Here is a 23,711-nt window from a genome sequence, read left to right on the forward strand (position 1 = left end):
GGGAGTAGAAGAAAACTTGTAATTGAAAAAGGACTTATTTAAGGTAATTGGTGGTGAGTGTCCCCATAAGAGCTAGACTGTGTTCAACCTCTGGCCCAATGGATATCTCTCTGTTTTAATGTTTCATGGAGCCTTCCCAGGGCTCAGCAGAAGGGGGGTGCCAAGTCCGAACCATGGTTCTGGCCACTTTTTTACAGTAGCTGTGGATATCTCTGTTCCTTCCTTTGCCCTCTCTGCTGCCTCCTCTGCCCTTGCCTGGAAGACATTGAGCCAAAGGCCAACGGATGGGGCTGAGTGAGGTACAGGTTTCGTCAGCCCACTGTAAGAATAAGTTTGAGCAAAGCTACAGGCATGGGAGCTGTCATGAATTCACTGCAGGAACCACTCCGGCACTGCCAGAGGACTTCAGCCAGCAGCAGAGGAGCACTAGCACAGCTGGAAGAGGTAACCTCAAAATGAGCCACAGCTGCTTGCTCTGAGTGCAGGGTGGGATGGCCAGCCCTTGATCCTGTGAATACTCTGGCAGCTGCTTTGCTTTATAACTGTGAGTGGGTCCAGGAACTTGTGGGGTTTGAAGCTCAATTGGTATGTACGTCTCTGCAGAACTGGGATTCTGTGATTGTACAGAGCATAGTTAGAAAAAGCTTCCATCAACTCATGTCAGAGCAAAATTTATCTGTACTGGAATTGTCAGGGGGGGGAGAAGGGTTCTCTGTTCTGGTGTAAGCCCCTTGCTCTTCCCTGATATGTACTGAGAATGAGAGCAGACCCCTCCTTGGCTCTGTAACTCCCAGATCAGAGGTAATTCCTTGAGCCTGAGGGTGGCAGAAGAATGGGTGGTATGTGAAGGAAAAGGATTGATGCAATGCCCTGCGCTTCATATACTGGGATAAGAACAACAGCTGTGGTATTTTTCTCCCCAGAGCTGACACCCAAAAGAATATCTCCAGGCTGCAGCATGAACAGACATAGAGACATTCTCTTCCAATGGCTGTCCATTGCAGTGGGATGCCTGCAGACTTCACACCAGCAAACCTCACCAGCCCATGGCACCCAGTGCTGGGTAGAGAGCACCAGGAGACCACTGGCAGATCCTGTGCAGGGAATCTGAGGCATCATTTTGGGAGTATGTGCAGCTCTTGCAGCTTCTGATTCTCTCCCTGCTATCCTAGACTCAAGCTACCTATGGCTAACTGTGCTGCTGAGTGCTCAGAGGATGAATGAAACCAGTCCTGCTCTATCAGAGATGCTGAGAATACATTCCGTGCACTCGGTGTGCATGAAGCCTTTTTATTTTTCCCCCTTTGGAATCTCTTTGAAGCAAAATGTTCCCCAAGCTCCAGCAGCAGATTGCCCCAGGTGGCTGTGCCATGGGCTCTGAGAGCACCTTCTAGTGCACCCCAAAGGGCTCCGATCCCCCTCAACTCTCAACCTCCAGCTCTGCATCCCACACGCCAATGCTGTGGCACAATATTAAGTAACATAGGGTACAGTCCTCACTACTGACTGGACATGGCTGAAAGGACTAAGAATTTTATACAGAACAAATTCCATGGAGACAATCCCAAAGATTAAGCTTTAAAGAAACCATGAAAATTCTTCATTAAAGCTGTATATTTTAAGTGAGCAGCAGTTATGAAGAGTAACAGAGCAATCTGCCCTTGGAGCATTGCCACTGCAAAATGCACTGTGTGGGACAGCAGTGTTACCAGCGCTATTTCCCAGACTCCGTAGTATAAACCAAGCGGATTTATTCCTGGCCCCATATCCAGCTGTGTTGCTCCAGCCCTCCTCTGTCCCGGCTCCTACCCGTGGCTGTGCCCGCAGTGCTGCTCCCGCACAGCCTCAATCCTCTCCTCCGGCACAGCTCTTAAAAGCCGTTTCATAAATATTCCATGGCCTTTCAGCCCGGGTAATGTGCCTCTGTGACATTAAAGAGGAAACTCCGTGAAGGGGAGGGATGACAACAAATTTATCCACCAATAGCACACTCTTTTGGCACAAAAGCACATTCTTATCTTTACATCCCATAATGAGAAGGCAGAGACGGGACTGTTGCTGCAGCTCTCTGGGTGGGTAGCCGTGCCGTGGAAGAGCCGGGTGACTGTAAACCGTGAGATATTTTCCACCCCCCTCCTCCTCCTCCAGAAGAAGGACCCGTGCCGCTGTTTGCTCGCCGTGTTTTCCCAAGCCCCCGACGAGGAGCTTCTTGCACGATGTCTGACTGTGAGGGACTGCCTGTGGGTAAGAGCCAGATTTATATTTACCGCAGCGTCCCGTCGGCTGGCGCGTGGTCTCGGGTTGCAGAGCTCCATGCCAGCCCTTTGCTGCAGGGCGAGGAGAAGCCCCGGTGCAGGGTTTGGGTACTGCCAAAAGGTACAGGGTGAGGATGGGCAGAGTGGTGAGGGCTGCTGGCCCAAGCACCATCCTCAGGTGACAGCATGGTACAAGCCACCTCCAGCTCACATGGGAGCTTCTGGGGACAGGTCCTGCAGGACTTGTCATGGGGACACGTTGATAAACCCACAGCAACGGCAGGACCGCGGCAAGGGGAGATAAATGCAAAGGGTTTGTGTGCTGAGGGAAAATAGAAGTGTGCCTTGCTTTCAAAATAAGGGCCTGGCGTGTTGTGCCTGTCTGTTACTGTACGTGGGGTTGTACATGTCAAAGCTGTCCGAGTGAGAGCAGGTTGGAACAAAGTAGGCTTCTCAGCTGATTTTTTTTTTTTTTTTTTAACTTTGAGATGTCTTGTAAATACTCCCTGTGCTGCCAGCATGGCAGGAAACTCTTGTCATAATGCTAGAGCTGCGCTCTGCCACGGCAGCTTCGTAATAGAGGCGCGGGCTGTTGGAAATATATTTTGTTTTCTTTTATATTCCTGTGCCATGGAAAGTGTTTATCTTTTCATGTTATGTTGTATACGTTTATATACAAGCAATATAACACAGTACTGGTGTTTCACTTTCTTTGCGGAGGCCATGTGTCAGAAATGAGGTGGCTAAAACAGCACCACAGAGGGTGGCTGTGGCAGTGGTGTTGGTTTTCTTTGATCTTAGCCTCCATTTTGCACAGACAGACCCAAGTCCAGAAATACGCAACTGGAGAAACATAAATTATGTATGTGCTGCAGAGTGAGCTGCGCCATGCACAATCTCCTGTGCCCTCACACAGCTCCTGCCACTGTCTAAAGGCAGGAAAGAGGAGGATGGGTTTTCCTTGCTCATCTTCTCAAGGGGCTGCTGTGTGCACCTGCAAGGCTTCCTTTCTTTGGTAGAGCTAGCTCTGATTGAGGGCCTGTCCTATTAGCTTGTGAAGCACACAGAGCTGTGGGTGGGATATTCCAGGATGACAGTGACAATATTTGGAATCTGATATTAATGATGAAACTGATATTGAGCACGCAAAGCATGCTGTGTGCAGGAGCTCCTGATGTCTCAATTACCTTTGCCAGTGTGGGTCCAGGAGGCTGCCTTCAGGAAAGTGCTGGTGGGTACAGGAGCAGCTTGCTAAAGAGACAAAAATCAACAGGGATGTGCAATGTGGATGCAGCTCAGAAGGATCCTGACACAGCAGGGGAAAGATTTGGTTTGTTTCTCCTGTCTCCTAGCCATCCTCCTGGCCCCATGGCTCACCCAGCTCTAGAGGCAGGCTGGTGGCCCTTCTTGTTAGGAGCAGAGGTAATAACCTCAGGTTGCCCCAGGGGCAGTTCAGCTTGGATAGTGAGTGGTAATGCACTGGCACAGGCCGCCCAGGGAGGTTTGGCAGTCACCATCCTTTGAGGTGTTCAAGAACTGCATAGATGAGGGACTAGTGGGCAAAGTAAGATGGGTTTGGGGTGGAGAAGGTGATCTTAAAGTTTTTTCCAGCCTTAATGATTCTATGAGTCTGCAAGTTTTATGAGTCCTTCAGCTCCTGGCAACTGGCTCTTCACATCCAGGTACTTTGAAATCAAGAAATTCCCTTCACAGTTGTCTCCTTTAGAAGCTATTTCATAGTTTTTCATAGATTTTCTACTGCTGAAGTTCTAAAAGGTGTTGCAAGAAAACCAGCATAAAACTTTCTAAAATAATGTTAGCATTCAGCCATACAGAAATGCCTCTTTGCTGAAGTAGTAGTAAGACTGGTGGTGTACTTCTAAAACCCTTATTTCTGAATCTGGCCAGGCAGCACAGCTGCGAGGAACTGTTTGTAGTGGCAAATGTCGTGAGCACTGCAATGTGGATCTCAAGGCCTGTTTACAACAACCTGGACAGCCACATGCAAGCATCTGTGCATTTGCGTGCAACTATAAATAAGCTCAGCCGAAGCACGGTATTAGTGTCAAGTCTACAGGCTGCCTTGCCAGCCCCTCTGCAGCGGGTATGCCTAACAAACTGCCTTGAGAACTGGAGGCTGTAGTTACAGTAAATACATGCCAGGATTTTTACAGTGCTGTCGGCCTACACAGGAATGTAGTAAGAACAGCTGCGTAATTGTTCCCTCTGGGCTGCTGTCTGAGGGAACTCTCAATGTGATCTTTGAATTCAAATGGTTCAAAATCTTTGTGTTAAATAGCTCGATCTGGATGGCTCAATATACATACCTGTAATTATTAAACAGGAAGCTTTACTCTGTAGGAATACCCCACTTCTACACTGTGAGTGATTCTGCAGCTTTCAGGGTAAAGGCAGTGGGTTTTTCAGTCCCTGGTTTACGTTTGATTGCAGCACTGATTTGGAATGGAAAACTGAACCTCGGATGAAAACCAAGTTTTATTTTGTCTTTTGAATGTAGCACAGGAGACATAAAATCCTAGCTGTCAGATTGCAGATGAAATGTAAGCAAGTGAGTCATTTTGGACTGAATTCCAACCAAAAAAGGCATTTGTGAGTGTTACTATCAAAGTGATCTATTGGTGAGCAGAAACCTGAAGCTTACACTATCAATTTCCTGTTGTAACATATGTAGATAAAACAGAAAGAAGCATCAGCCACACTCAGGACAGTGACACTCCTATTTCTTTCTCATTACCAATTATTGGTGTTCTGATGCTGTCCATTAGCTCTAGGTACATAGATTTTTCTGCCATTCCTACACACAGATAAAAGAAAAGAACATCAATTATTTAAGTGCTTCCCCTTGTGTGCATTAGTTCCCTCTTGTAAGGAGCTGCAGCTCGGTCTCTGTGTGACTGAAGAGCTTTTCATGCACCCAGCATTTTGATTAGGAATATATGAGTCACGAAGGTTCTGGTTCTTAATACAATCCTTTTGACTTCAGAAAAACCTCTGAAGTCAAGCAAAGGTTCTTAAAGTGCCCCTTCCCTGTTTACCCCTCAAGACTATGTCAGCCACAGACTGGTTCTGAGTGGTGCAGCTGAATTTTTGTGGATAACATCACATGCATAACAATCCATATAATATCCATATTGTTATGGATAACATAACAAGCATGGGGAATTCAGCCCTAGGAGTTGAAGAGTCTGTTGCTGGAGGGAGGGAAGCTCTTAGGTTACCAGGAATCTCTTACGTACATACATTCTGTTATATACAAAAATAGGGCTGAAAAGTGATGAGGCAGAATTAAGTCAGCTTGTTCTGTGGCAGGTGGTATTGAAATCTGACTGAATTCCCTTCAGATTTCTCCTAAATTTTGCTGGATTTGTGTCAATAAAGGAGGGAAAAAGACCTTTCAACTGAAGTGTGTTTCTGGCTCCTTGGCTAAATACTTCCTTTCAGAGCTAAAATTACATGTTTCAAACATGCCTTTAAGAGAGACTGAAGCCAATTTGCTAAAATTGCTGTTTGCAGAATCAGGATATCCCTGAGCCCTGCAGTAATGTAGGTTTCCTGAGCCTCAGGCCTGTTCTGCAGTGTCATGGTGAGCTTGCTGAGCTCAGCAGTGCACCCGCAGCGCTCTGTCCCTGTGCAGCCTCTGGAAAGTTCTCTGCAAGTCAGGCATTTTGATACAGCCCCATGATCCCAAATATCAAATGCAATAGGAATCCATCAGGTGGTATCCCACTTGCACAGCATCCCAAATATCAAATGCAATAGGGATCCATCAGGTGTTATCCCACTTGCACAGCATCCCCTATCTCGTGGTCTACTTAAGCCCAAGCTCTGCATGTAGCCGCTCACTCCCAAGCTGGGCTGGTGATGTGCAAATTCTCTGATTTCAAAGCAGTGAGGCTGCAGTGAGCCAGCTTTAGTTCCTTACCTGTATTCTTAGATCTTTTCTTGGAAAGAAAGAATAGAAGTGCTTTTTTGGTCTGGGAGCAACCTGAGGACTCCCAAGCCTGTGTAGTAATTCTGATGTGCTGTGAAAAGGAGGGGGCTGGAGAGCTGGCAGCAGCTCTGTTTCACTTGTGTGAGGTGCCACAGACCACAGATCTGACTCTTTGTTGTTGGAACCAAAGGGAAGAGCAGTCTGCTCTCTATTGCAGCCAGGCTTGATCTCAATGTGGACTTGGCTCAGCTCCCCTCAGCACACAGCTCTAGAGCTACACAGTATGGCTCCCTATGCATCCCTATTTAAATGTGGCAGGTGAGGTCTCTTTGCAGCATGTGTGCTGTCTGTTTTTGGAGCTCCAGGCAGAATGTATTGCAGCTATAAGAGACATTTTTGGAAGTCTAGGTTTGTGGAAATGTATTGTAATAATATCTAGAAGAGCAAATGAGGTTTTCCTATCCCTTCCCATCTGTTTTCTGAGGAGGATGGTGCTGAAGAAAGAGGCCGTCCAGTACAACTCTTGACAGTCCCAGCCTGTGACATTTAAAGTAGCTGAAGGTACCTAAAAATCAAAGGATATTTTTTTCTCTACCTCCCCACCGTGTACCACAACATCTGCAGCATTTCCAACATGGTCTGTGTTAAGCCATTGGTATTTAGGAGCCATAATTGCCTTTAACACTTGCTGTCTGAGGTCCTCCCTTGCTGCAGACCTGTTTCATGGTCCCTGTTTTAGATGGTAGGGCATATTTACCTCCTTTTGCAATTCAGGCTCCATGCAAAATGATGAGGTTCCCCCGGATGATTCCTTGCTTTTGTGAAATGAGAAAGAAATGCTGGGAGAGAGGAATGGGTTCCTGATGTTTTTCAGGCACTGTTTGGGGACCTGCTGATAGAGCCCAGGTTCATTTCCCTACAGGAGTCCTGGGCTCCTGTGCTGTGTGGGAAGTGTTCTGCGTTACTCGTGCTTTGTACCAGCATGATTGCTGAGGGAGATCTGTCTGTATTTGTACCTCATTCAAACTCACTTGATGTTTCATACTCCTCTGGCTGAAACATTCCCTAATATGACTTAGCAGAAGTCACTGCCCTGTGTGTGGTATTGTTCAGAGTTTATAGATGAGGCACTGAGGCTTGGCAAGATTAAACCAAAAGCAGTTCTTTCTGATGTGTGTCCATAACTCAAGATGCTGAGGCACAGCACGATGCTTTGTATATTCAGTCCTCATTTGAAGCTGTGAGAGCTGGGCATGTCTGTAAATCACGTCCCTGGTCCAGCACCAGGAGATGAGAAATGTTCTGCTGTGACCACTTGAGAAAAGCTTGGCTTCTGCAGCTGCTCTGTGGAGCAATGCTTCTCCCTTCCAGAGGAGCTCTGTGGTGAGAGGGAGGTGCAATCCAGTTCCTGGTAATTCTTTTCAATCTGATCTGGCCTGAAATTGTCCTTGATCATCCTGGAATTGCATCCCTCAGTATCTCCGACAGGTGAAGCTGTGATCTTACAATAAACAGCTTTCTGGGAACACATTAGTCATAAAATATAAAAACCTTTATCACCTCATAACTAGATCTGTAGCAATAAATATACTTTCTCAGTTTGTTATAGTAGTAACTCAGTGCTTTATTAACTGTACTGATTGCCTCACACACCACAGGCTCTAGCACAAGCAGCTTGTCCCTGGGACACCAATGCTGTCATTTTCTGCAGCTCCTGTTGCCCATAACTGAGGCTTCCAAGTCAGTCTTCTTGCTACAAGAGTCAGCTGCCCTTTACACACACATCTGACGTAGGCATGAGATTGCAATGTGTTTGTTCTGCAGGCATATGGGTCCCATCTGGAAAGGGTTTTGAGAAGGAAACGATTATTTCCTGCATCTATCATAAATTCCAAGTGGTATATTTAGGCACAGTGTTTGGAAACAGACAGCACGTTGATGAAACTGAAGTAATTTCACTGGGAAATTTCACCTAAAATGTTTGATTCATTGTAGTGCTGCCAACCCTTTGATGTTTGTCACAAGCCTTAAGTGTTGTTATAATCTTTTTTTCTGGTCAGGTTTCTTGAGTCGTGAGCTCTTGGGGGGTCAGCAGGATGTCTATGCACCATCCATTCTTACTCATTCGGCAACAAATGGTTGTCTTCTGTCACTGGAGTAGGGATTTTCTTTGTTGTTTGATAGATATTTTGTTATGATTTTTAAACATCTAAGTCACGGGGAGAAGCATCACATGGGAAGGAGTCATAGAATGTGCAATGTCTGGAACAGATATGGCAGTCTGAGGCACACAGTGTTTGCATGTGTAGGCTGGAGAATAATATTTCTCCAAGAAAAAACTGCCTTTTTAGACACTAACCACATTTTTACGTGTTTTTGTTTTGAGTCATTTAATGAAAAAATTGAAAAACTCCAGGGAAAGCACTCAATCTGCTCTCAGCTTTTCACAAGGAGAGCGGTTGTTTTCTCAGCAAACTCCTCTCTTGCAATTACTTGGTTTCTTTAGACTTTTGGGGAGCCTCCCTGCACATAAAGTAGCTGAGCAGTCCTTTTTCTCTACTTTCTTAATTTCTGCACACTCTGATGGTTTCTCCCATATACCAGGTAAGGATGCTACAACTGGAATGTGACTGATGACACTTTCTGGTTAAGATGTAATTAGTCCCATCTCTATGAGAGCCTCGTTGCTCAGTCCCTTGAAGCTCATTTGTCCAAGGAGTAGATACAGGCTCAGAAATAGCCAGTTTTCAGGTGTTGGTTTTATTTTCTCACTCAGAAATGCATCTCAGTGTACAGTGCATGATTAGCGTTCGATTCCTTTCCCTAATGAAGTTCAGCATCTGGGCTGCTCTAGGTTGGTGCCAAATCTTTAAAGATTTCCTTGTTCTGAGGTGATTGCTCAATTGATGATCTGACTTGTGGAATTAAGCCTTATGCAGGGACAGAGAACTGGAGGCAACAGAACAAATTAATGAGTTGATCTGAAGGTCCACCCCAGGGCAGCCCAACCCATCCAGGCAAATGTTTTTATCGTGATTCAGAGTGTTTGTTTTTTTGGGAATGAGCCTGGCTGGTATTTGGGGTTGTTTGAAGCAAGGAGCCAGCAAATGGAGACCAGATTCTCTTGCTGCTGCTGCTCATTGCAGAGCTTTGCGACAGGCTGGGGGCCAACACAGGCCTGGTACACCTACAGACTTGGTCTTGTTCCTCTTGGAGCAGTTGCTCCTTACTTCAGCTGAACCCTAGCTCTCTTGTCACCATGGTTAAAGTGAGACAGGAACTCATGAGGACCCCATGAGGTCCTAAATACACAGTGTCCCTGCTGTGTTGTGTTGCTCATTAGGGAAATTCAGACTGAGATCTTTCTGTCCCTTCCTCGTGGTCTTTCCATCCCTGAACACCTGCTGCTGCCTTCCTTGCCCCATCCAGCAGCAGGTCTTGGAAAGCACCTTTGTTTTTATCCCAGATAAGGGGTAGGAATATCAGTCATTAGAATTTATGGGAGTAAAGTTTCTGTGACTGCACATTCATGATGAATATATGCAGAGGTCACTTTCTGCTTGAAGAAGAGATCACGAGATATTTCTTAGTGCTTTTTTTGAGGAAAATACGTTCTATTTTCACATCTTTAATAAAAACTGCTTTCTGTAATTGTTATGCAATAAAGAGAGGATTCTACCAAGCATCTGGTGATGACCCAAACCACAACAGTGAAATATGAGCCACTTACTCATGTCTCTGAAGAGAATTACAGCCTTTAGCAGGGTTCATTTGAGGCATACTACTTAAGGTAATAGGGCAAGACAATCTCATTAAGACTTATTTCCACCCCATTTAAAGACAGATTCCGAAGTACAGCTACAGCTGCACTGCTTACAGAAGAGAGAGGTGAACAGAAAAAACAGTCCATCACTCAATCTGCTGGGCCGTGAGAATGCAGTATCCAGCAAACACAGATTTCCAGCAAGCTTGGAAACTGAGGAAGTCAGAACGGACTTCTGTCCTTATTACATTGCATATTATTTTTCCCCCCTGCTGGTTTTAAGAGATACTGCATCACTTTGGGAAGGGGCGGGGGTGGGGGGGAGGAGACAAAACAATGGCCTCTGTTCTTCCCTGCATTCATTTGAGTTGCTTCAGAGATGAATTTTTGTCCATACTCATTTGGGAAATGCATGGCTAAGAATAAGTAAATTATCAAACATTTTGGTTTGTGTGGTAAGTTCCCTAAGTAGTCTGAGATGTTTTCATAGCTTCTAAAGCATTACATTTGTCCTCTCCTGGATAATGATAAGTGGAGACAGTAATCACTCTAAGTGCTGCTGCTTGTTTCTGTTGGAGTGATTGTGGGTTATTCTGAAGAATTTATTTTCTCTGCTTCTTCATTATGAGAGAAGATGAAGATCTTCCCACCATGGATAGAAGAATTCACTAGATAGCACAGGACAGCAAATGCAGCAACCCTCTAAATACACTGTCGTATCTTTTTTGTGAGTGGCAATGGATACGCTTGGATGCTTCAAATAGTAGAGCAAGGCTGCACCTACCAGAAGAGATCCTTGGTGACTATGGCTTGAAGCCCAGTGGCTTTTGGGATCAGGCTCCCTGTCACACATAGCCCTGCTCCAGCTCCTCTTACAGCAGGCAGCAGTGAGGCCTCTCTGGGGTTCAGCCTTCTAGGAAGGTGAGCTGCAGAGTGCACTGAGTAGAGCACTGAGAGAGATAGCATGAACAGCAGAGGACGGAATCCCCAGGATGTCTTTATGGTGCTTCTGCATGGCAATATATCTGAGCCAGTTAGTGTTTGAACAGATTTCTTGCTTCGGTCCCCATTGTGCTCTCACCCTTCTCAGATCTGGATCGTGCTTTGTAATTTACTGAAACCACAGTGCACAGAGGCAAAGACATTCTGCCCCCTCCCACATTTCCTAGCACAGGCTCAAATGGGAGGTAGATCCAGCATTGCTGCTCCGTGTGTCTTCATTGGCAGTTGTTAATGCATAAACATGCACGATTGGCATTGCTGTGTAGGCCAAGACTAAAATCTGTGTGTTGGAAGAAAACCAAGGAATTGAGTAGAGAGAAAAATGGAGCTGGTGCTTCTAAGGACCGATCACCATAGTATCAAACCACTATTTACAAAACTTCTTTGTGGAGAATTTTCCATAAGTCCTTTCCTTCAGTTTCAGTTAAACTCAGCGTAGCCTCTGCTCTGGATTTAAACTTAGCTTTGAAAGGCTTGTAATCTAAACATGGAAACGTTTAAGTCATGTGCTAAAACAAGAAAATGAAGTTGTGGATAAAGGTATACGGTACAACCCAGGGCACTGCAAGGGTTCTGTTGGAGCTGCATCCCTGACAGTCTGCTGAAGTACCTTGATGCAAACACCAGCAATGCACCCAGTGAGATACCTTCATACAAACCCCAAAGGTACAATCCCAGGATCCCAAAGCTTGGGCAAAGCAGATGGGGGTACAACACATCCCTGGTGTGCTGTCATAGCTGCATTTCCAGCTTTCACAGAGCATCCATACCCCGTCCTCCATCCTAGGATGTCAGTGTGCTGCAGTCAAGAGGGAGCAGAATAAAATCCCATCTAGTTTTGGTGACTGTTGTGTGAAATACAGATCAGACCCTAATACCTAGGAGTGAGGATTTAATTGGGTATCCAGGTTTCATTCTGCTCTAATCTAGAATTATTAAGGAAATTTATATATTTAAATACAATGTTTAGCCTGACAGTGCCCCTTTGAAATGCTTTATATAAGCTCATTAGAAGCTTCTGTATGATCTCATATTCATTATAATTAGCAAATCTTAGTGGATCAGTCTCATAACAAGATATATTTTCGGTCCCGTTCCTCTTTTGTTCCTCCACCTCCTGCCTGTCGTAACCTAACCATAGCCACAATTAGATCCTTTCAGACATCAGCTTTTTGCTCTGATGGGTTCTAAAGAACAAATAAGAAAAAGAAAAGATACAGAAAATTAACCACTGAGAAATCAAGAGACTCTTAGAATAAGCGCCTCACCAGTGTCAGGACCAGTAGCAGTGCCAGTGGCATTAATGGCACTAAGGCACTTAATTCCAATATGATTCAGAATCATTTGTAGCTATCGGCTTATTCTGAGTAAATCCTCTTCCTCCCAGCTCTTTTGTTTGCCATCCCTTGACAAGCCACACTGAATGTCAATTAACTTGTAAGGTATGTGAAGGAAGGATACATTTTCATTGGTATTTGGAGATTCATGCATGCAGATGCTGTTGTAGAAATACTAACAGCGAATAGTATCAATAGCTAATGAATCTAATCTTTTATTATTATTTTTATTTTGAGACTTTGCTTTGATATAAAATATACACAATGAAAGGGAAAGCCCTATTTTGAGATTGTTCCATTCAGCATCATTTTTGGCCCAGTTAGCCCCAACCACAGCCTGGAACTCACTGCTTGGCTGGAATTCAGCCTGAGGTCCTTGTTTGTAAGTGAAACAAGGGCTGCTAAAGCCCAAAGAGCTCTTGTGATCTCCAGAGGGAGCAGAGGTTGGGTATCTGAGTCTCAAACTTCATAAGCACTGGGCTTCCTATGCACTGGCCAGTTCAAGACTCACGTGCCAAACTTTCTACTCATGTGTACCAACAGATGCCTGAGTGCTGGCAGAACGGAGATTGTGGTTGTGTTTATCCTACCACAGCCTCAGAGGGCCCAAATCCTCTTGCAGTGGGGATCTGAACTGTCAGGTTATAAGGGGACATAGTGAGTAAGGGCTACTTTCTGGCATCCTACTGCCACACGTACATATGGTTTGGTCACCTGTCACCTTCTTTCTGTTGAAAAGAATCAGGAGAGTAATACAACTGAATCAGGAGAGTAATACAACTAGCAGCTGCCTCTGCTACGCTGCGGAAAACTGCATCCTGCACTTCTTTGTCTAAGAGATAAGAGCTAGTCACACTACAGCTGGAGAGGGCTCTGTGTTGGGGTCTTGTGAGCAGACCAAACAGAGCAACATTTAGGATGCAATGCAGAAATCAGTGCTGGCCCTTCAGCATCTTCCCTTTTCCCCAGCAGTGCTGTGCATCTATGCAGGGGAGAGGCTTGGTTCTCTGCCAGGTTCCAGTCCTTCTCAGTGCACCTGCATGGTTGACATCAGTGCTTCTGCCCTGCATGCGCAATAGCTGGAAAAAAATTTTTGCTGTTGTAGAGCTGCTATAGGTTTATTTATTTATCTATTCATTCATTCTGGAAAGGGAGAAAATAATGGTGTCTACAAAGTTTGCTTACTGGCTTAAAAACTGTACAGTAATGCACCCAATCACTACCATCTTTGGGAAGAACTATTGCAAAAACCGCCAGGAATCAGCTGATTTTCATTTACATTAAAATTGTCACACAAGGTTCAGAAATCTGGGCTTACAGAGTCCATCTTGGAGACCTGAGAAAGTAAGTTACCTGTCTATTAGGGGCCCATTCAGCAGCATTTAACAGTCTAGGTTTAATGGTCCAATGCATAAACATTTTCTAGTTTTGTTCTTTCCTATTTGAATTGCTGGCCCCAGCTGAGTTTCTGTTTCTTTTCCTAGCTTATGTCCTTTCACCCTAATGCACTCCAGTGGCCAGACTGCTGCCCTGGCATGTGGAAATCAATCCCAGAGTGCTTCTTGCAGACCCTAAGTGTCCACCCTGCAAGCCCTGAGCAGTGCTGTGTGCCACTGCCAGAAGCAGAGATCACCACTTGCTCAATGCACTGAGCTAGTTTGTTATCCTGTCTGAAAACATTCACCATAAATCTGCCTCATTACATGTTCAAATTTTTTCCTGGATTTCAGTGAGCTTAGCTTGGATTTACTGGGTTAAGTTCTCATTCCTAAAACCTCAAGTTCTCATCTATTATTTTTCTTCTAAATTCTTTGATCCAAACAGGCTTCAACTAATGAGTGTATCTTGGTCTTGTTGTGTCTGGCACAAATGTAATCTTTATGGCATGTAGTGATTGAACTGGAAAACAGGATTGATACCTACTTCCACTGCCTCTCCAGGAATGTATTTAGGACACAGGCTGGAGATTAATGCCTTGGCTGATAGTAAGGAGCATTAGGAGCAGGACAGAGATAGGGTCAGATTACATAAAAAGAGAAACACTTGATGTAGAATCCAGTGTTGTGAAGAAGAGAGCAGAGTATCTAACTCACTGATGTCTCAAAGCTGTTCCATCTGAGATGAAGCCAGCAACAATTTAAAGACTAAGGTCTGTGTTCAGTTATGCTAGCTGCAATCTTGCACTAGTTGGTTGCAGAATATGTAGAGAGGGGGATAAATACTCTCTGTAACCCTGGCTGCCAAAGAAAATGCAGGAGATATTTTCAGCTGCTTACTCATTCAGGGGGAGCTGCAGCACATAGCCTTGCTGTGATTTTTGGCTGCTGGGAGCCAGCAGCTTTTCACCACTAGCTTGGAAATGTGTACGTCCAACTCTTGAGGGAAAACATGGATACATCAAAAGTTCCCTGATGTTGCCTTGTTAATGAGTTGTGTGCAGTCTGAGCATGTACAGTACGGCTTGTGAATGTTCTGTTGGAAAGGAAAGTGATTGGGGAAACTTTTACAAATGAGAAAACAAACAGGCTGGCATCTCCTGTTTTGCTCCAATAAGCGTGCTCAGTATTGTGTGCAGATCTGCTACAGAAATCACAAGCCTTGTCAGAAGCAAGGGCATTTCATAATACAGACTGTGTCTGCAGAGGAAAGAAAGGAGGCTGCCAAATAATGTTTGTGAATCTATCAATAAAATACTCTTCTGCTACAAAGAAACAAAAATAGGCAAAGAATCTGACTACGTGGCTTGTCTGAACTGAGGAGACCAGGCACGCAGTCTGTAGCCAAAGGACTTCATTATCATTCCTCAGTTATTCTAGAAAACCCTAAAGACTTTCCAAAATGACCCTTAACCACAAAAATTAAAAACATTTTTATTCTATTAGTTACCACTGAGCCCTTCTTCTAAAGGGGAAAAATATCTAACGTGAGATTCTATTAGGAGCAATGGAAGGTGTCTCTAGTCCTGGTGTTGCAGGTCTATCCCTGCTTCATAGCCTCAACTTTTACTTTTGTACAAACAATGGAGGCGAAGGCTGCCACCTGTTCTCTCAATACAGTACTGCTGCAACCACCCAAGTTGCCCATTTCATGGTCAAAATGCCTCTCAACAAGCTGAGTTATATGTTCATAAATGGACACTGGCACTACCAGAAGCCCCAGTTTCATTTTCTCCCAATCCATGTGTAATGGAAATGCTAAGCCATGGCTTGAACCAGTGATGAAGCACCTGGTGGGAAGGCAGGGTCAACCCAGGAGCCCAGGTGCATGCAGTGCACCTGATTGACCAGATCTCATTTAAGGGCTGGGAGAAGTAGCAAGGGTGTTTTGCTGGGAATCCCTGCCTACCTGAGGCCTTCTGAAGGTAAGTAGTTTCTTTCCTTTATTTCTGTGCCTACGGCTGTTGCATTTGAGCAAATCCTCCCTTGCTGCAGCCTAGGAGCTTGCTGCTCTGCTCGCAGTGCTGTGCTTTCCATCACGTTACATCATGGCAGTTTACAGCACTGAGATTAAAGTCCTGGGCAGCGTACTGAGCATGCATGTTTTTGGGATGGGAAGTTAAATCACATGAGGGCTTCTTTCATGGAATTGGATGTACCTTGGGAAGCCATCTGGTCCAATTATTTATTACTTGCCTAAATTAGAGCAACACAGAGATGTCTGCCAATGAAGTTTGACACACTCTTGTTTCTGTGGTAGCAAATCCAGCTTAAGAAAGAGACAGTTCCTTATGTTTTTGTTTTGTCATGTTTTTGTTTTTAAAATGCTGTATACTCCAAGAGTATTAATAGATAGTGAAAGTTTACTCATGACATTTCTAGAGCACGAAGAAGTTATGCTTGAGTCTTGCTGCTATGAAAGGAGATAGAGTGCCCTAAAACATTTAGCTAAAGAAGATATAACCCATAGGAGAACAGACTGAGTAAGGCTGGAGAGATGTACACAAGCTGGTATAGATGATACTGCGCCAGAGAACAGACTGTTTAGATAGAGGCCCTTATGGGCCCTCCACACCAGCAATGAGAGCGTAACTGTCTGCTTCTAGTTTCATTTGGCTTTTACCCCAAGAAATATTTGTGAAGCACTACCTATATAAAAATAATAGCACTATTATTAATTAATATTTATTTTTATCATTATATTCAATGTTTGGAAGCAATGGGCTGTAAACCCTATATGGTTTGAGACAGCACTGCATTAACTGTTATATAAGAAAAACGAAGATGGCTCCAGTAACAGCACTTAACAATTTTCTCTATCACTTTGACTATTCACCTTGAATGAAAAGTGCTCTTACGCACCACTGAAGCACAACTCCAGGCACTCAGCAATGCTGAGATGCTGCAAGATGTAACACTTCTGAGCACAGTCACACTCCAGCACATGCTGCCAGGACCAGGCCTGGTTCATCTCATTGTCCATAGCGTTCATCTGCCCCGTGGCTCAAAGCATGGAGCTGAGCCATTCCAGCTGCCTTCCAGTTTTGCATGATTACCAAGCACATCTTACATTAAATTCCTTGTGTGAAATTGGTGGTAAAATATACACAGGCTTAAGCTTGTTCCATAAGCTTTTATGGGATCCCAGAAGTGTGTGCTCACCTTGCAGTGGGGACTCGGAGGTTGTAAATTAAGGGGTGATGCTCAAATCCAGCAGATCAGCATAAAGCCCTCAGGGTGTTATTCTTGCTGCAGTTACAAGTAAAGGCTACCAGGAGCAGAAAGGGGAATAGGCTGCCATGCAGGGAATAGAAATGTTTCTCCTCAGTTGTTTGTGCAGGTATTGCAGACAGAGATAAATTGCTGTTGCTGCAAAGCACCCAGTGACAAATTGATCCCCATCTATGTCTCCAGCTGCCTGGAGTATTTCCCTATGGGAGACAGTGGTGGGGCTCCACTGTGGTCATTTTAAGTTAATTTAAGTCTCCTTGTGTGACCTTTGCTTATACTCCTAGGCATTGCTCACACAGCCCCACTGATGCCAATGCCAATAAGAGTATGGCCAGGATGATCTCAAAAGCTGTTAGAGGCTGTAGATTGGAAACAAAAGCCCCTTTCTGAGCTCTTCCCATCAAGCTCAAATGCTGTGACTCACTTCACCTCATGTGGAACTGGCTGCTTAGAAAAACCAATGCTGCCATCCTTTTACCACATTTAGGAGATCACAGCGTTCGCATACACAAAGCATTACTCACTGAAGCTGATTCCATTAATGCTGAAGACACAGCTTGTCCTTACTCTCTACGAGCTGCAGAGAAGGCTTCTTTATGAGAAGTCTGTGGCTGCAGTTCAAATGCACAGCATTTCCTAGTAGGAATATTTCACAGTGAGGCAATAGTATTATGAAGAGTTTGCATGGCATCACCATATGCTTTATTTCATCTGCTAGATCCTCCCTAGAATAGATATTTTGTACAGCTATGAAGAATATAAAAACCAATTGTTGCTGTTATTGATTTCTGCAAAACCAGTTACTTAGGAAATAGAGAAGAAATCCCATGCTGAGTTGTACAACACGATCACACTAACAGTGCAAAAGGACAACACTGAGTCAATCCAAAGTGAAAGCTGAACAGATTTTCCTCTGACAATTTTCTGTCTGAACCGGCTTCTATGCAAACACAGGCTCAATCTGGACTAAACTAAATCAACTATATTATCTTACAACAAGATATTATCCCAGGTCTTTGTGTTCCCAAAGATATAACTAAGCTGGAATTGTTTAGTCTGGAGAGGAGGAGTCTCAGGGAAGATATTAACCTGAAAGGAGGTTGTAGGGAGACGGAGGTCAGCCTGTTCTCCTGAGATAGGATGAGAGGTAATGGCCTTAAGTTGCACCGGGGAAGTTCAGGTTAGATGTAAGGAAAAAACTATTCTTAGAAAGAATGGTGAGGTATTGGCTCAGGCTGCTCAGGGAGGTGTTCATGAACTATGGAGATGTGGCACTGAGGGGCACAGTCAGAGGTCATGGTGTAGATGGGTTGGACTGGATAATCTTAGTGGTCTTTTCCTTAATAATTCTACAATTCTTTATCTAGTCCTTAGTTATCTCTTTATATGTCCCTGAGCGTAAGTAACCTGTTTCTCACAGCTGAATCAGATTTATCAGATCACCTCCTGTTTAAATTGGGCATGTTGCTGGATAGTTCAGTGGATAGAAAAAGTACTCCTCCAGGTGGTGTCTGTTTTGTGGTATGAATGGCTTGGCAGATCCAACACAAGCCCTTCAAACCACAGATTGTTTTATTACTGGATATGTGCTATCCCTCTCCAGTGACCTTGCTGTCCTAAGCAGGTTCTTATGACATCACCTTAATGCCGTGGCTTAAAAACAGCTTAATTAATTTAGTGTCTATGCATCGCTGTCTGCTGCCACTGTAACCTTCACATAAATAAAAAGAAGATAAGGCACCAGCTGCTTCTCATGCAGAACCCTATGGGTCCCGGCCACAGCCCTCCAGGGCCCCCTCTGAGGAACATGAAGTCCATCCCCGAGGAGCCGGCCCCGGCAGAGCACAGCGGAGCACCAGACTTCTGTGCAGGTTGCTCATTTCTTTCATTACTTAGCTCCGCATTGCCAGTGACATGAGGATTACACTGTGTTTTATAACAGCTGGGATCTTACCTCCATCTACAGAGTAATTAATTTTCCTTAAGTGTGATGGTGCCTTGGTGTTAAGCAGTAAGTAGATAGGGTTACTGTAATGATGTTTTCTGTGGTCTGGGTGTGATGTTGTAAGATAACATCTGTTTCTGTATTGTCCTGTTTTAAATATACCTGTGGCAAGAAAAAAATCTTTCTGATTTAATACTGAGATCTGAACTTGTTGACTTGTTTATTTAGGAATAATGCATTCACAGTGATTGTTGTAGTGTGAATTTAGAACAGAAAATGGCTTTCCTTTTGCTTCAGTGCAATCTGGAATGAGGACAGGTGGCAGTAACACAAAAACACAACTAAACCCACTGTAATGCTGTTAATGGTTTAACTTACTTTAATAAGAAGGGATTTGTTGCTTACCAGCTTGAGATTATAAATAACTACTTTCCTTCAGTAAGGAGAAAAACAAGATCTATACTCAAATGCCTGATTTTAAATTTACTTAATTTTCCCAAGTAGGAGGCTTTCAGGCCTTCTTTTTATGTTACTCATCAGCCAATAAAAGAAATCTCTATCCAGAGATCTAGCCAAGAAAATCCAGGATTGGAGCTCCAGCCGACATTAATCCGTGCAGATTAAATAGCTGTATTGTCTTTCTGCTGCATTACGCAGCTTGGTGCATACTCCAAAAACAAAAACAGATTTTAAATAGAAGAATGCATTTCAGTTCTACACAGACTTCCCCAGAAACCCCAGATTTCCTCTCCTAGCAGTGCCCAGGGCTGCTGCTTGCACATGGTGCTGGCTTTGGGGTCTGTAGTGTGATCTTGGGAAGCACCTTTGTGCTTTCCTGTGTGCTGCCAAATGCCTTCAGCAGCCATTCAGAAAGCTGCCCCAGCTTGGCCATTGGTATCACAGCAGCAAATACTATAATATGAATCATGCGTGTTTCAAGGCTAGGCTTTGCAGAGCAAAAACTGGTACAAAAAGTTCCTCTGACAGCCCTGTTGCTGATTCGTACAGTGCACAACTTGTTAAATGGGAGCAGCTGAGACAGCCCTTTTAGGTGAGATGCATTTGGAGCTGGCTGCTTTGGTCAGCAGGAGCTTTGCAAATGTGTTCTTAGTTCTTGTGGGACAGGGTGAAGATGGAGGATAGCTGTCATGGAACCGTGGTACAAGCCAAGTGTAGGGCTGTGGCAGACATTCAGGGGCTGTTAGAGACATAGAAGTACAGTGAAATCTCTAATGCCATCTGAAAGTATCAAACTTGGAGGCTGAATGCCAGAGTTTGTTGAACAGTGGATATTTTCTCCATTATAGAAATTAAGTTTGAAATGTTCTTGGTCTGTGTGTTACCCGCAGTGTCTAATAGACTGAATGAGGAACCAATCCATCCTCATGGGATGCTATTGATTGGAAACAGATGGTTATTACTTTTAATCATACTGCTGGAGTCCCAGTTGCCCAGCATGTGTGGGAAGTGAATCCCCAGTGTGCCAGACACCTGAGAGGTGGGGACATGGCCCTGGGCGGATACCAAGAGCTGTGAAGGGAGCAGCCACTCTTGGTTCATCCTGCATGTGTTTTGGTATTAGCACTGAGTCCTGTGGGTGCTGCACACTTCTTTGGCTTTTACTGTATGTTGATCTTCACTCCCATCCCCCACCCTGCCCGTGTCACCCTCAAATGTTTTTCTATCTTCTAAAAGCAGATTAACCACAGCTGCTCATGCTCTTGGACACTGACTCTGGGAGATACACTCCAGACCTAAGGGTCTGTCTCACCTTTGTATTTACCCCTTTGGCAGCTCTGTGCTCAGAATGAAGGAATTTTGTCAACTCAGCTTGCTGGGACGTATATTCTGTTTTTGCAAGAGGGATCCTGTTTATCTCCTGATAAACACCTCATGCTGCACCTCTTCCCTGTAACACATGGCTGGAGGTGGTGCTGTCATGGGGAGATGCAGTGCATGTCTATGCCACTGCTTTGGACCCATACCATCCTCCAGGATGTTGCTGGGCATTGTGAGATGGCAGTAGGTTGGTGTGTTGGAACCTCTGAAAATGGCAAACTGAGCCACATTTGGAGCTCCCGCTTCTTACAGTGGACAAAGTGAGGAGCCGATTTGTTCCTAATTTGGTGTAAATATTAGTTAAAATATGTATATGAAAGTGACCATGAGGACTTCACGTACTTGCATAGAGTCTGAGTGTAGGACAAACCTCAAGTGAAGTGAGCTAACCTCTCCCATATGCAGCACTGAAAGTGCACCAAGGACACAACACACTGAATAAATACATCCATTATTGTGTTTGCAGTCTAGTAAAAAGAACTCGGTAAACCTCTGAATAGCATCAAGTGTATCCAAACTAGATGATAAAGAGATTGTCTGAGGCTATGTGTATTTCAGGATGCCTGTTAATCTGGTTTTAAAGCACACAGCCAGAGCTGATTGCTGATGAAATCAACAGCCCCTTTTAACAATCAGATCATCAGTGAACAACTGAAGTATCATGGGCAGGACAAAGCCTGGGTTTGACCACCATTGCTTTTCTTGCTGTTGTTCCCCAAGTTCCTGCAGCTTCAGGGCAACTGGACTTGTAGAGCAGCAATTACTATAAATACGTGTCTTCCCTCATAAATTATTTCTGAAACACATATTTAAAGTAGGACAATGAAGATATATGAACTAGAGAGGCTATTGTAAGTGGTGGTGGGGAGTTTTTTTTAATGAAGTGACTTGGATTTGAATGTCAGGTATTTTTATGAGGCTACTCACTGCAGCACCACCCATGTGCCCAAATCGGTAGCGATAAGCCTGATCTACTGTTTACAAGGAAAACTCATATTAAGGTAACCGAAATAAAGCTTTCTATATTCAGGAGGGATCAGAATTTTCTTTTTCTTTTTGCCTGGAAATTATAGTGTTCAGTATAACAGGAAATTACTGAGGGAAGTATATTTTTTTTTTATCACTTCTTCCTCTAATGGCTGAATATGGTTGTCAGAAATGAGCAGTGAGAAACATGTTCATTTTATAGCCTGGAAACAGTCTTGTGTTGGAGCATTTCTCAGAATATTTCCTTAGATCCATGTGCCAAAGTAAGATACTAAAACTGTCTTTCTTTTATCTTTTTATATGTTATGGGCTTAATTTGACTGCTTTTTCTTAACCACATTTCCTGTTGTTTTCGTTGTCCTTTTAAAACACAGATAATACCATGTAGGAGCACTCCATGGTACATTTATTTACTATTTTTGGCTGATGAAATCCACATCATAATTTCTAGCCTGATGAGTACTTGTATATAGAGGTGCCACTATTGTATTTCTGCTGCTGTACCAGCCCTATCTCATAAACTTTCTCATCCGACTGCATCTTCTGCACTCAAGTGACACTTAGAATTCAAGCTTCTTATATACACTATAGTCTGACACCCCATGTCATTTTGTAGCATCTTTTCTTAGTAGTTTAATTCAACAGCATTTGATTAAGTTACTAATAGGGATCAGCCAGCTTGAGAGTGCAAGCTGGAAATCCCTGTACTACAAAGTTTCAGTCTGGGCTCCTGTCCAAGGGTGCACATCTATGTAACCCCTAGTGAATGGGGCCACACTGTCAGCCTATGTGAGCCCCCTGCCTTCAACTCCTCCATCACACAAAATGAGAAGGGTTTATTTATCAGAGAACATCCTCTCTAGGACTTGAGGTTTCACTGATACTACAAAATCTTGGCCACGAAACCCTGATTCAGGCAGAACTATGGATGGGAAGACCCCGTTAGCTAAAATACTTTCTCTCCCAATAACTGGAAAATCTGCTACATGTTCCGTATTGAATGCAGCCTTCTATGCAGTAAGGCTTTAATGATCTCACTGTTGCCAAGATTTGCTTCCATCACAGTGGAACATTTTTATCATGCCTATTAGGTTATGCACATGATTTTTGGGCACAAGTTCCCTTATTCAATGCCCTCAGACTGGACTTTACCAATGTCACGGATGTCCATTTTCTATAAATTCAATTAACAGTGCTCTGGAAGCCATTGTTTTGTTCAGTGCATCCTTGATTTGCATGCATTTGCTATATCTGGTCATTACCTTTTAACAGAAAACTTTTTGTCTAATTAATTGTTCTTTAAAAAGAAAATTCTGATCCAAACTGAAGAAAGATCATTCACTGTTGGCCAGTTTTTACTCTTCCATGTTGCAATACTTAATAATTATTTCTAATGAGATAGTTCACATTTTGTCTGGTCAAACTAGGGAATTTTAAAGTTTACGAATCTTTCAAATGCTGCTTGATCTATGAGTCATTAATCATTTCATATTTTCCAAGGATCAGGGAAATTATTACAGGGCCATAGTAAATTCACTTGACTCCAAATCAGTTTCATGGAAGTCTTGCCCTGACCAAAGACACAAAACCAATGGATGGCTGTAGTCTAGGCTGACTGTCCATTCAATCCTCAAAGAAATGATTCCAATAGTGCACAGTCCTGTTGGGATGGGATCCAGAGGGAGGAGGTCATTGGTCACTTCAGAGCTGCAGTCATTATTTCAGGCTTCCATTGCCAATTCTGTTTAGTGGCTCCTTCAGTCAATTCTGTTCTCTTGCAGTTTTTCACAGAATTGCCTAAGAAACAGCCCTGAGCTAACCAGAAGATTAATGATGTGGCCTAATTGGTTTTGCCATCCTTAGAGATGATGGGCCAAATTAATCTCCGTTAGAGCTCCATTAATCTTTATGGATTTATACCCGAGATTAATTTGTCCCCATAATACTCATCACTCGCTGTGTGG

At 43.9% G+C, this 23,711-nt stretch overlaps 1 protein-coding gene across 1 annotated transcript in view; it reads left to right on the forward strand.

Annotated features, from left to right (window-relative positions):
* The first annotated feature begins 304 nt into the window (after positions 1–304).
* EML1 (EMAP like 1) overlaps positions 305–23,711 on the forward strand; it is a 112,599-nt gene continuing 89,192 nt past the window's right edge. Inside the window, exons 1-2 of the mRNA XM_015865509.2 lie at positions 305–444; positions 924–2,244. Of these exons, the coding sequence (XP_015720995.1) occupies positions 2,217–2,244 (28 nt within the window). The 5' untranslated portion in view covers positions 305–444; positions 924–2,216. The remainder of the gene's footprint in view (positions 445–923; positions 2,245–23,711) is intronic.

Source organism: Coturnix japonica, chromosome 5 (assembly GCF_001577835.2).
Source record: "Coturnix japonica isolate 7356 chromosome 5, Coturnix japonica 2.1, whole genome shotgun sequence".
NCBI lineage: Eukaryota > Metazoa > Chordata > Aves > Galliformes > Phasianidae > Coturnix > Coturnix japonica.